General features: G+C 37.8%; 1 protein-coding gene across 3 annotated transcripts in view; it reads right to left on the bottom strand.

Moving 5' to 3' along the window:
• MTREX (Mtr4 exosome RNA helicase) overlaps positions 1 to 14208 on the bottom strand; it is a 136344-nt gene that overhangs the window by 91869 nt on the left and 30267 nt on the right. For all 3 annotated transcript variants that reach the window (XM_059061115.2, XM_067030974.1, XM_067030975.1), the window contains 2 exons: positions 7967 to 8141; positions 6514 to 6604 (listed from right to left, as the gene is read on the bottom strand). In XM_059061115.2, the coding sequence (XP_058917098.1) occupies positions 6514 to 6604; positions 7967 to 8141 (266 nt within the window). The remainder of the gene's footprint in view (positions 1 to 6513; positions 6605 to 7966; positions 8142 to 14208) is intronic.

Raw genomic sequence — 14208 nt, 5'->3', positions numbered from 1 at the left:
TCCCACTAGCTATCTATTTTATATTTGGTACTGTATATATGTCAGTGCTACTCTCTGTCACAGCTTACACTTCCCCCTCCCCAAGTCCTCAAGTTCATTCTCTACCTCTGTGTCTTTATTCCTCTCTTGCCCCAAGGTTCTTCAGAACCATTTTTTTTATAGATTCCATATACATGTGTGGGCATATAGTATTTGTTCTCTTTCTAACTTACTGCACTCTGTATGACAGACTCTAGGTCCATCCACCTCACTACAAATAATTCAATTTTGTTTCTTTTTATGGCTGAGAAACATTCCATTGTATTTATGTGCCACATCTTCTTTGTCCATTCATATGTCGATAGACACTTAGGTTGTTTCCATGTCCTGGCTATTATAAATAGTGCTGCAATGAACACTGTGGTACATGAATCTTTCTGAATTATGGTTTTCTCAAGGTATATGACCAGTAGTAGGACTGTTGGGTCACTCGATAGTTCTATTTTTAGTTTTTTAAGGAACCTCCACACTGCTCTCCACAGTGGCTGTATCAATTCACATTCCCACCAACAGTGCAAGAGGGTTCCCTTTTCTCCACACCCTCTCCAGCATTTACTGTTTGTAGATTTTTTGATGATGCCCATTCTGACCAGTGTGAGGTGACACCTCATTGTAGTTTTGATTTGCATTTCTCTAATGATTAGTGACGTTGAGCATCTTTTCATGTGTTTGTTGGCAATCTGTGTATCTTCTCTGGAGAAATATCTATTTAGGTCTTCTGCCCATTTTTGGGTTGGGCTGTTTTTTTGATATTGAGCTACATGAGCTGCTTGTATATTCTGGAGATTAATCACTTGTCAGTTGCTTCATTTGCAAATATTTTCTCCTGTTCTGAGGGTTGTCTTTTGGTCTTTATGGTTTCCTTTGCTGTGAAACAGCTTTTAAGCTTCATTATGTCCCATTTGTTTATTTTTGTTTTTATTTCCATTTCTCTAGGAGGTGGGTCAAAAATGATCTTGCTGTGATTTATGTCAGAGTGTTCTTCCTATGTTTTCCTCTAAGAGTTTTACGGTGCCTTACAATTATGACCTTACAACTATGTCTTTAATACATTTTGAGATTATTTTTGTGTATGGTTTAGGAAGTGTTCTATTTCATTCTTTTACATGTAGCTGTCTGGTTTTCCCAGCACCACTTACTGAAGAGGCTCTCTTCTCCATTGTATATTCTTGCCTCCTTTATCAAAGATAAGGTGATTATATGTGCGTGGGTTTATCTCTGGGCTTTCTACCCTGCTCCACTGATCTGTATTTCTGTTTTTTTGTCAGTACCATACTGTCTTGATTACTGTAGCTTTCTAGTATAGTCTGAAGTCCAGGAGCCTGATTCTTCCAGCTCTGTTTTTCCGTCTCAAGATTGCTTTGGCTATTTGGGATCTTTTGTGTTTCCATACAAATTGTGCAATTTTCTGTTCTACTTCTGTGAAACATGCCATTGATAGTTTGATAGGGATTGCACTGAATCTGTAGATTGCTTTGGGTAGTACAGTCATTTTCACAATGTTGATTCATACAATCCAAGAACATAGTATAAATCTCCCTCCCTTTGTATCATCTTTAATTTCTTTCATCAGTGTCTTACAGTCTTCTGCATACAGATCTTTTGTATCCTTACGTAGGTTTATTCCTAGGTATTTTATTCTTTCTGTTGCAATGGTAAATGGGAGTGTTTCCTTAATTTCTCTTCCAGATTTTTTGTAATTAGTGTATAGGCATGCAAGAGATTTCTCTGCATTAATTTTGTATCCTGCTACTCTACCAAATTTATTGACTAGCTCTAGTAGTTTTCTGGTAGCATCATTTGGATTCTCTATGTATAGTATCATGTCATTTGCAGACAGTGACAGCTTAACTTCTTTTCCAATGTGGATTCCTCTTATTTTTCTTCTGTGATTGCTGTGGCTAAAACTTCCAAAACGATATTGAATAAAAGTGGTGAGAGTGGGTAACCTTGTCTTGTTCCTGATCTTAGAGGAAATGGTTTCAGTTTTTCACCACCGAGAATGATGTTGGCTGTGCGTTTGTCATATATGGCCTTTATTATGGTCAGGTAGGTTCCTTCTATGCCTCTCTTCTGGAGAGTTTTTATCATAAATGGGTGTTGAATTTTGTCAAAAGCTTTTTCTGCATCTATTGACATGATCATATGGGTTTCATCCTTCAATTTGTTAATATGGTGTACACACTGATGGATTTGCATATATTGAAGAATCCTTGAATTCCTGGGATAAGACCCACTTGATCATGGTGTATGATCCTTTTAATGTGCTGTTGGATTCTGTCTGCTAGTATTTTATTGAGGATTTTGCATCTATGTTCATCAGAGATGTTGACCTGTAGTTTTTTTGTGTGACATCTTCATCTAGTTTTGGTATCAGGGTGATGGTGGCCTCGGAGAATGAATTTGGGAGTGTTCCTCCCTCTGCTATATTTTGGAAGACTGAGAAGGCCAGGTGTTAGCTCTTTCCTAAGTGTCTGATAGAATTTGGCTGTGAAGCCATCAGGTCCTGGGCTTTTGTTTGTTGGAAGATTTTTAATCACAGTCTCAGTTTTAGTGCTTGTGATTGTCTGTTTATATTTTCTATTTCTTCCTGGTTCAGTCTCGGAAGGCTGTGTTTTACTAAGAATGTGTCCCATTCTTCCAGGTTTTCCATTTTATTGGCATACAGTTGCTTGTAGTAATCTCTCATGATCCTTTGTATTTCTGCATTGTCAGTTGTTACTTCCCCTTTTTCATTTCTAATTCTGTTGATTTGCATCTTCTCCCTTTTTTGCTTGATGAGTCTGGCTAATGGTTTATCAATTTTCTTTATCTTCTCAAACAACCAACTTTTATTTTTATTGATCTTTGCTACTGTTTCCTTCATTTCTTTTTCATTTATTTCTGATCTTGATGATTTCTTGCCTTCAGCTAACTTCAGGGGTTTTTTTGTGCTTCTTTCTCTAATTGTTTTAGGTGTAAGATTAGGTTGTTTTAGATTTTTCTAGTTTCTTGAGGTCGGATTGTATTACTATAAACCTCCCTCTTTAAACTGCTTTTGCTGCATCCCATAGGTTTTGGGTCACTGTGTTTTGTCATTTGTTTCTAGGTATTTTTAATTTCCTCTTTGATTTCTTCAGTGATCACTTCATTATTAAGTAGTGTATTCTTTAGCTTCCATGTTTGTATTTTTTACAGATTTCTTCTTGTAATTGACATCTAGTCTCATAGTGTTGAGGTCAGAAAAAATATTTGATTTGATTTCAATTTTCTTAAATTTACCTAGGCTTGATTTGTGACCCAAGATATGATCTACCCTGGAGAATGTTCCATGTGCACTTGAGAAGAAAATGTTTTCTGTTGTTTTTGGATGGAATATCCTATAAATACCAATTAAGCCCATCTTGTATAATGTATCATTTAAAGCTTGTTTCCTTATTTTCATTTTGGGTGATCTGTCCATTGGTGAAAGTGGTGGACTGTTAAAGTTCCCTACTATGATTGTATTACTGTCTATTTCCCCTTTTATGGCTGTTAGCATTTGCCTTATGTATTGTGGTACTCCTATGTTAGGTGCATAAATATTTACACTGTTATATCTTCTTCCTGGATTGACCCTTTGATCATTATGTAGTGTTCTTCTTTGTCTCTTGTAATAGTCTTTATTTTAAAGTCTATTTTGTCTGATACAACAATTGCTACTCCAGCTTTCTTCTGACTTCCATTTGCTTAGAATATCTTTTTCCATCCCCTCACTCTCAGTCTGTATGGGTCCCTAGGTCTGAAGTGGGTCTCTTGTAGACAGCATATGTACAGGTGTTGTTTTTGTATCCATTCAGCCAACTGACGTCTTTTGGTTGGAGCATTTAATCCATTTACATTTAAGGTAATTATCAATATGTATATTCCTATTACCATTTTCTTAATTCCTTTGGGTTTGTTTTTTGTAGGTCTTTTCCTTCTCTTGTGTTTCCTGCCTAGAAAAGCTCCTTTAGCATTTGTTGTAAAGCTGGTTTGGTGGTCCTGAATTCTTTTAACTTTTGCCTATCTGTAAAGGTTTTAATTTCTCCATCGAATCTGAATGAGATCTTTGCTGGGTAGGTTAATCTTGGCTGTAGGGTTTTTCCTTTCATCACTTTAAATATGTCCTGCCACTCCCTTCTGGCTTGCCAAGTTCCTGCTGAAAAATCAGCTGTTAACGTTATGGGGATTCCCTTGTATGTTATTTTTCCCTTGCTGCTTTAAATATTTTTACTTTGTACTTAACTTTTGATAGTTTAATATGTGTTTCAGTGTTTCTCTCTTTGGGTTTATCCCGATGGTACTCTCTGTCCTAACTGGACTTGACTATTTCCCTTCCCATGTTAGAGAAGTTTTCGACTATAGTCTCTTCAAATTTTTTCTCAGTTCCTTTTTCTCTTCTTCTGGGACCCCTATAATTCAAATCTTGTTGCGTTTAATGTTGTCCCAGAGGTCTCTGAGACTGTCCTTAAGTCTTTTCATTCTCTTTTGTTTATTCTGCTCCCTGGCAGTTATTTCCACCATTTTATCTTCCAGCTTACTTATCCGTTCTTCTGCTTCAGGTATTCTGTTATTGATTCCTTCTAGAGTATTTTTAATTTCAGTAATTGTGTTGTTCATCACTGCTTGTCTGCTGTCTAGTTCTTCTCGGCCCTTGTTAAATGTTTCTTGTATTTTCTACATTCTGTTTCCGAGATTTTGGATCATCTTTACTATCACTATTCTGAATTCTTTTTCAGATAGGTTACTTAAGGCATCTTCATTTATTTAGTCTTGTAGGTTTTTACTGTACTCCTTCGTCTGTAACATATTCTCTTGTCATTTCTTTTTTTTGTTTTTTTTGGATGGGTGCTGAATTCCTGTCTTAGTGGTTGTCTGGCCTGAGACGTCCAGCACTGGAGTTTGCAGGCAGTTAGATAGAGCTGGTTCCTGATGCTGCGATGAGCACCTCCGGGAGGCCTCACTCAGAATGATATTCCCTGTGGTCTGAGGTTCTCTGTTAGTCCAGTGGTTTGGACTTGGAGCTCCCACCACAGGAGCTCAGCCCCAACTTCTGGCCTGGGAAGCAAGATCCTGCAAGCTTCATGGTGCAGTTTAAAAAAAAAAAAAAAAAAGAAGAAGAAGAAAGAAAAAGGAGCAGTACAATATCAAGAATAAAAAAGAAAATAAAATCAGTAAGATAAAGGTATATTAGGAAAAATAAAACTGCAACAAGGTAAAATAAAACCACAGCAGAAGAAAAAAAAGATGGTGGGGGGCAACAAGCCAAATGGAGAGATCACTAACAAAGTATAAAGAATAAAATAAAATTAGAAAAATATAAGATTTATTAGGAAAAATAAAAATATAAAAGAATCGAATCAACAGCAATAAATCAACAACATAAAACAGAACCCCAATCTAAAAGAGGAAAAAGGAAAAGAAACAAAAAGGGAAGAAAAAAAAAAAAACCGCTTGGCTATGTGCGCGGAGTTTACGTAGGGGGTGCAACTTAGGTAGTGGCAGGGTTTAGGCTGGGGTGGGACTTAGGTGGGTGGTGGGGTGAGCATGGGGTGGGGACTGTGCAGAAGGGGAGAAGCAGCAAGTCGAAAGGAGGGCCTCTGGAGTGTGGGGCTCAGGAGTTAGGAAGTAGGGCCCTGACTGAGGGTGTGCGGGTGTGATTTAGGCCCAGCTCGTTGGAGGGGTTCTGAGTGTAGAAGTAGGGCTCTGTGTGGGGGTGTAGTGCTGGGGGCTTGGGCTCTGCGCTGTAGATGGGAGGCTCCAAGGACAGAGTATTAGGTCCGGGAGCCCAAAATGCTTTCTGGTGCCTAAGTGGACAGGGAAAGCACTGGCCCCGTACTCTTCTGTTCTTTCGTGCCCCTCCCCCACCATCTCCCCTGGGGTCTTCCCCATTGCCGCTAGACCCCTAATTGTGGGTGGGTCCTGCTCGGTGCAGGAACTCCTCTCCCTCAGCCACCCCTCAGGGGTGCCATCCCAGAGGTCCAGCCTTTACTTTTGCTCCCCCTTTCCTCCCTCCCACTCCCTCAGACCCACGTGGCTGGAGGGAGACTAGGTGGGCAGAGGATCAGGCCCGGGATCTCAACAGGTTCCTGGGGGTCCAACTGGGCAGGGGAAATCTGGTCATGCTCCCTTTTGGTCCTTTGCCCTCCCAATGGTTCCCCAATTTCCCCCATTGGGCATGGGATCCCTTCCTCTCCCCAAGCCACCCCTCAGGGATGCCAGTCCCGTCCAGCCTCCACTTCTCCTCTCACTTCACTCCCCCCATGCCCCACATCCTACATAGTCACTGGGGTTTCCTCCTGTCCCTTAGGTGTCAGTGGTCCCCCACTGGTACCTGGTAGGTGCCCTAGTTGTGAGGATACGCGAATTCCGCATCCTCCTAGTACACCATCTTGACTCCACCCCACCTAATGCCATTCTTAAATAAAATACATGTTCACATCTCAACAACACTACAGAATATACCGAATATACCTGAATCTCTCATGTAATGAATTTCATCAAATATGACCCAAGCAACTTCTCGCATAACTTCAGAACCTCTGTACAGCATACTTCTCAAAATCTAAAGAAAAAGGAGAAGATTTAGCAGGATTCTGACATACCAAAAGCTCTTCTATCTAACAAGAAATTTTGGATATTGTTTTTTAATGGAAAGATTAAAATAATTTTAGGGAGATACATATCTCTTAAATACATAATATTCCTTCCCTAAATCCAAAATAAATGACTTCTCAAATAAGTAATCAGATATAATCCATGGAAAGAATTATCATCTCCATAGCCATATATCTTTAATAAGAAGCCACTTCCTTGCATGTACAGCACTTAACCCAAGACCTACACTTGCTAGAATACAAGAATAACTTGAAGTTATCTTCTATCTAACACAATAGATCTTATACTGTTATCCATTTTTTTCTATCTCATCTTACCAATATGAATACTTTCTAGCAACCGTTATTCTGATTTCTGAGTTAAAGAAATATTCCACGGATAGAAGAAAGTTTTGAGAATGGAAAACAAACTTACTTTAGGCACCAAGATGAAAAGTGAGTAATGCTTTTGGGTAACTCTAAAAGCCAGAAGCTAATTTATGCTCTCTAATGTAGTATGTCTTTGTAGAATGCAAGGATATAATTCAAGCATGTACAAAAGTACTTAGTAAAGACAGCTAATAGTGTCCAAAATGTAAAATTTTACAAAGATATACAAAACTTTACTGTGATTATGGAAAGAAGCTAAACATAATGGCATTTTTTTAAAAGTTAGTTATCTATCTGTAGATACACTCAGATACAACACTCAGATACAGAAGAAAAAATATCACACAGAACAAGGAGCCACTACATATTTGAAACTATGTACTGAAATCTTTGAAATTATACAAAACCATCAAATTATTTTCATGTCACTGACAATATGCTTTAAAAAATATATTGTGAAGAAAAAACTGCATCTATATTATGACAAATAACAGAAATTTACAGTAATTTACAACTAAATTCAATTACTAGAACTTGTTTTTTTTTTTTTTTTTTTTTTTTTTTTTTTTTTTTTTGCGGTATGCGGGCCTCTCACTGTTGTGGCCTCTCCCGTTGCAGAGCACAGGCTCCGGACGCACAGGCTCAGCGGCCATGGCTCACGGGCTTAGTTGCTCCGCGGCATGTGGGATCTTCCCGGACCAGGGCACGAACCCGTGTCTCCTGCATCGGCAGGCGGATTCTCAACCACTGCGCCACCAGGGAAGCCCTAGAACTTGTTTTAAGATGAACTCTATCCCTTTCAAGTAAATCTACTCAGACAGTAAAATGTTACATTTTTATCAATATAGAGCAAGTAATAAAACATTAGCTGTTTTAACGGAACAGCCACATTAATTAAAAGGAAAATTAATTTAATTACATTGAGACATCATATAAATTACCTCTGTGGTCATAACAAGACAAGATGCTGTAGGATTAATAGTAACATCTCCAGTCATCAGACCAACATCTTGAAATTCTTCATACATTTCACGGTATTTCTGGTTACTCAGGGCCTTAATTGGGCTAGTAAATATCACACGCTGTTTTTCCCTTAAGGCCAATGCAATGGCATATCTAAAAATGTGAAAACAAATAAGAATAAAGAATTTACAAAACCATATCTTTAGAAGTATATGATTTAAAAAATTCTATTAATATATAAATTGTGTCCAAAGTTTCCCTAATTACTTAAGTAGACTTTACAGAATACTAATGTCTTGTTCTATTTACTTTCAACAAACTATAATAATAGTAATAACGATGATAATTCTGAAGAATCGTGGTCTAAGTGAATAAGAACGTTTTAAACTCTGGTCTCTTGGAGTTAATGTAACTTAGTTACTAATACCAATGGATTACTAATGGTTATTACCCTATTTCATGGAAGTAAAATAAAACACCTTTGTTTCTCTAGATGGGCCTCCAAAAGTTTATAAAGCCTCTGCCTGTCAATTTTTACATACACAGAGTATAAAGACTTAGGAAACACTGGAAAGTGAGTTTTTTTGAGTTTCACAAATAAGTTAATCCATAAGTATTCTCTCCCCACATGTATTAGTTATCAAGTCTGTCCTTTGCTTGTTTTTTTAAAATAAACAGTTCTGCGAAAAATGGAGCTGGAGGAATCAGGCTCCCTGACATCAGACTATACTACAAGGCCACAGTAATCAAGACAGTATGGTACTGGCACAAAAACAGAAATATAGATCAATGGAACACGATAGAAAGCCCAGAGATAAACCCACACACATATGGTCACCTTATCTTTGATAAAGGAGGGAAGGATATACAGTGGAGAAAAGACAGCCTCTTCAATAAGTGGTGCTGGGAAAACTGGACAGCTACATGTAAAAGTATGAAATTAGAACACTCCCTAACACCACACACAAAAATAAACTCAAAATGGGTTAAAGACCTAAATGTAAGGCCAGACACTATCAAACTTTTAGAGGAAAACATAGGCAGAACACTCTATGGCATAAATCACAGCAAGATCCTTTTTGACCCATCTCCTAGAGAAATGGAAATAAAAACAAAAATAAACAAATGGGATCTAATGAAACTTAAAAGCTTTTGCACAGCAAAGGATACCATAAACAAGACCAAAAGACAACCCTCAGAATGGGAGAAAATATTTGCAAATGAAGCAACTGACAAAGGATTACTATCCAAAATTTATAAGCAACTCAGGCAGCTCAATAACAAAAAAACAAACAACCAAATCCAAAAATGGGCAGAAGAACTAAATAGACATTTCTCCAAAGAAGATATACAGATAGCCAACAAACACATGAAAGAATGCTCAACATCATTAATCATTAGAGAAATACAAATCAAAACTACAATGAGATATCATCTCACACCGGTCAGATTGGCCATCATCAAAAACTCTAGAAACAATAAATGCTGGAGAGGGTGTGGAGAAAAGGCAACACTCTTGCACTGTTGGTGGGAATGTAAAATGATACAGCCTCTATGGAGAACAGTATGGAGGTTCCTTAAAAAACTACAAATAGAACTACCATATGACCCAGCAATCCCACTCCTGGGCATATACCCTGAGAAAACCATAATTCAAAAAGAGTCATGTACCAAAATGTTTATTGCAGCTCTATTTACGATAGCCAGGACATGGAAGCAACCTAAGTGTCCATCAACAGATGAATGGATAAGGAAGATGTGGCACGTATATACAATGGAATATTACTCAGCCATAAAAAGAAATGAAACTGAGTTATTTGTAATGAGGTGGATAGACCTGGAATCTGTCATACAGAGTGAAGTAAGTCAGAAAGATAAAAACAAATACCGTATGCTAACACATATATATGGAATCTAAAAAAAAAAAAAATGTCATGAAGAGATTAGTGGTAGGATGGGAATAAAACACAGACCTAATAGAGCATGGATTTGAGGATATGGGGAGGGGGAAGGGTAAGCTGTGACGATGTTAGAGAGTGGCAGTGACATATACACACTACCAAATGTAAATTAGATAGCTAGTGGGAAGCTGCAGCATAGCACAGGGAGTTCACCTCTGTGCTTTGTGACCACCTAGAGGGGTGGGATAGGGAGGATGGGAGGGAGGGAAACGTAAGAGGGAGGAGATATGGGGATATATGTATATGTATAACTGATTCAGTTTGTTATAAAGCAGAAACTAACACACCATTGTAAAGCAATTATACTCCAATAAAAATGTTTAAAAAGAAAAAAAAAATAAACAGTTCTGGCCTTTTTTTTTTTTTTTTTTTTTTTTTCGGGTACGTGGGCCTCTCACTGTTGTGGCCTCTTCCGTTGCGGAGCACAGGCTCCGGACGCGCAGGCTCAGCAGCCATGGCTCATGGGCCCAGCCGCTCTGCGGCATGTGGGATCTTCCCGGACCGGGGCACGAACTCGTGTCCCCTGCATCGGCAGGCGGACTCCCAACCACTGCGCCACCAGAGAAACCCTGGTCTTTTTTTTTGGTCAGCAAACTTTATCTTTTTTAAAGATTTATTTATTATTTAAATTTTTAATTTTATTTTTGGCCGTGTTGGGTCTCTGTTGTGGCAAGCAGAATCTTCACTGAGGCATGCAGCTTCTTCTGTTGCAGTGAGCAGGCTTCTCTCTAGTTGTGGTGTGTGGATTTTCTCTTCTCTAGTTGTGGCATGGAGGCTCCAGGGTGCATGGGTTCCAGAGTGCATGGGCCCTGTAGTTTGCAGCACACAGGCTCTAGTTGAGGCGCGTGAGCTCAGGAGTTGTGGCACTCAGGCTCAGTTGCCCTGTGGCATGTGGGATCTTAGTTCCCTGACCAGGGATCAAACCCACGTCCCCTGCATTGTAAGGTGGATTCTTTACCACTGGACCACTAGGGAAGTCCCATCAAGTCTGTCCTTGACTGGAAATTAAGACAGGTTCCAATAGTTCTTCTGCAGAGATTAACAGACTGCAATATAGTTTTTTCTTTTTGAAGAAAATTCAGCAGAGTTAAGTATTTAAAAATAGACCATGAAATCAGGACTAAACTTAGCAGCATGGTAGATCCTTCTTATTTAAGATACAATTCCTATCCACAACAGGCTTATAACCTATTTGGGGAAATAAAAATATGGGATTTCCCTGGTGGCACAGTGGTTAGGAATCTGTCTGCCATTGTAGGGGATACGGGTTCGATCCCTGGCCTGGGAGGATCCCAGAGGCCATGGAGTGGCTAGGCCTGTGTGCCACAGCTGCTGAGCCTGTGCTCAGGAGCCCATGAGCCACAAATGCTGAGCCACGTGCCACAGCTGCTAAAGCCCACGTGCCTAGAGCCCGTGCTCTGCAATAAGAGAAGCCAACGCAATGAGAAGCCTGCGCACCTCAATGAGGAGTAGCCCCCGCTCACCGTAACTGGAGAAGGCCCGTGCGTGCAGCAACAAAGACCCAACGCAGCCAAAAATAAATAAATAAAATAAATTAATTACTTAAAAAAAAATGTATCCCAGCCATGCCCCCAGTGAAATAAACAATTAAAAAATTAAAAGTTGTCCAAACATGATCAAATATGAATACTAAGAGACATACATGAAAGAGAAAAGAATATACAGATGTTACAAAAAATTAGAAGATATAAAAAGAAACAGGAAAGTGATCAATACTTAAGAAAAAGAAGCAGTCACGAGAAACTAAGTGGGCCCAGATGTTGGACTAAGCAGACAAAGACTTCAAAGAAGCTATAACAAACAAGTCCAAAAAACGTAAGGAAACCATGTTCTAAGAATTAAAGGAAATAGTACAATTATTAAACAAATAGGTAATCTCAACAGACACCTGAAACTATAACAACATAACAAAATGAAAACTTTACAGATGAAAAGTACAATTGAAATGAAAAATCCACTAGGTGGCTCAAGAGCAGATCTGAGATGGAAGAAGAAAGTATCTAAATATGAAGACAGATCAATAGAAATTATCAAATCTAAAGAGAGAAATAGAAGAAAAATAGACACTCAAAGATCTACGCAACAACCTGAAGTGTCCAAACATAAGTTCCGAACTGAGAAAGATGCAAGATAAATATTTGAAAAAACAACAATTAAGAAACTTCCTAGATTTGTTTTAAAAAACATTATAGATACCACAAGCACAATGAACCCAAGCAGGAAAAACTTTGGAATCACACCTATAAACAGAGTCAAACTGCTGAAAGTCTTCAAAGCAGCAAGAGAAAAACAACTCAAAACATACAAGAGAATACCATCATAATTAAGGCTTGCTTCTGATGGGAAATAATGGAGTAGAATGAAACAATGTCAGCTGAATGAGTATCCAATGTTGAAAGAAAAAAAACTGTCAACCAAGAACTACATATTCAGTGACATTATCCTTTCAAAAATAAAAGCAAAATAAAGACATTTCCAAATAAAAACTGAGGAAATTCACTGCTAACACATCAACCCCAGAAGAAACATTCTTAAAAAATTCTTTAGGGCTTCCCTGGTGGCACAGTGGTTGAGAGTCCACCTGCCGATGCAGGGGACACGGGTTCGTGCCCTGGTCCGGGAAGATCCCATATGCCGCGGAGCGGCTGGGCCCGTGAGCCACGGCGGCTGAGCCTGCGTGTCCGGAGCCTATGCTCCGCAACAGGAGAGACCACAACAGTGAGAGGCCCGCGTACTGAAAAAAGAAAAAAAAAAAAAATTCTTTAACTCGAATACAGAGAAAAAAATAGAGTTCTAAAAATGATAAATATGTGGGTAAATACAAGACCATATAGGGTTTGTGCTTCTCTTTTATTCAATTAATATTTTTAAAAACATAAGACTGTTTAAAGCAAAAACATTTTAACGTTGTATTACACTGGATTTATAACATATAGTTGAAATATATGTGACAAAAATAGCAGAAAAAAAGGAGGAAGAAATATTAGAGCAAGGTAACAATATTTTCCAGAAATTGTGGCTGTGATTTAGTTAAAAATGTATACTGTAAGCCCTAGAGTAATCACTAAAAACATAACTCAAAGCTAAAAAACAAAAATCAACAGAGGAATTAGAATGGTATACTAAAAAATATTTGTTAAATATAATAGAAGCCTGTTAAGACATGAGACACATTACTGGAAAACCAACAAAAGCAACCACATCAATCATTAAATCAAATTATTGAAATCATAAAGTATCTTCTCCAACCACAAAGAAATTAAATTAGAAACCAAAACAGAAAGGTGTATGGAAAATCACCAAATGCTTGAAAAGGAAACATAAGAGGAAACCAAGAGAAACTAAAAAATGAATTGAATTGAAAATAAAATGTAACTACCAAAATTTATGGGATGCATGTAAAGCAGTATTGAGAGAAAATTATAGTTTTAAACACTTACATTAGACAGGAAGAATAATCTAAAATCAATCTAATTCCACTTTAAGTAATTCCTTGATAGACACAGATTACCAAAACTGGCTCAAGAAGCAAACTGAGTTAGGAATTAAAAAATCTTCCCATGAAGGAAAGCCTAGGTGGTTTAGATGGCTTCATTAGTAAATTCTGTCAAACATTTAAAGAGAAAATACCAAAACTACACAAATCTTTTCAGAAGACAGACCAGGAGGGAACACTTCCCGATTTATATTATCAGGTCAGTATTAACATGGTATCAAACCTAGCCAATGACCTTGTAAGAAAAGAAAATTACACACCAAAATTCCTCATGAAGATAAGATGCAAAGATATTCCAGAACAAAATATGTGTAAACTGAAACTGGCAACATCATATAAAATGATCATCTGCCATGAACAACCAGGTTTATTTCAGGAATATAAGGATGGTTTAACAAAAAAACGGATGTAATACACCAAATTAACAGAGTAAAAAGCAAATACCATATCCTTGCCTCTATAGATAGAAAAAGGATTTGATAAAATACAATGCTTCTTTTTTAATCCTCAATACACTTATTTTTCCCAGCTTTACTGAGATATAATTGACATGTAACACTGTGTAAGTTTAAACTATATACTGTAAGATTTGTTACACATGTATATTGTGAAATGATTACCATAATAAGGTTAATTAACATCTCCATCACCTCACTAATTACCTTACGTTTTTTTTCTGGTAAAAGCATTTAAGATCTACTCTCTTAGCAACTTTGAAGTGTATAATACAGTACTTTTAAAG

This window comes from Kogia breviceps, chromosome 4, assembly GCF_026419965.1.
Source record: "Kogia breviceps isolate mKogBre1 chromosome 4, mKogBre1 haplotype 1, whole genome shotgun sequence".
Lineage (NCBI taxonomy): Eukaryota > Metazoa > Chordata > Mammalia > Artiodactyla > Physeteridae > Kogia > Kogia breviceps.
This window is presented reverse-complemented; position numbering and strand designations above follow the sequence as displayed.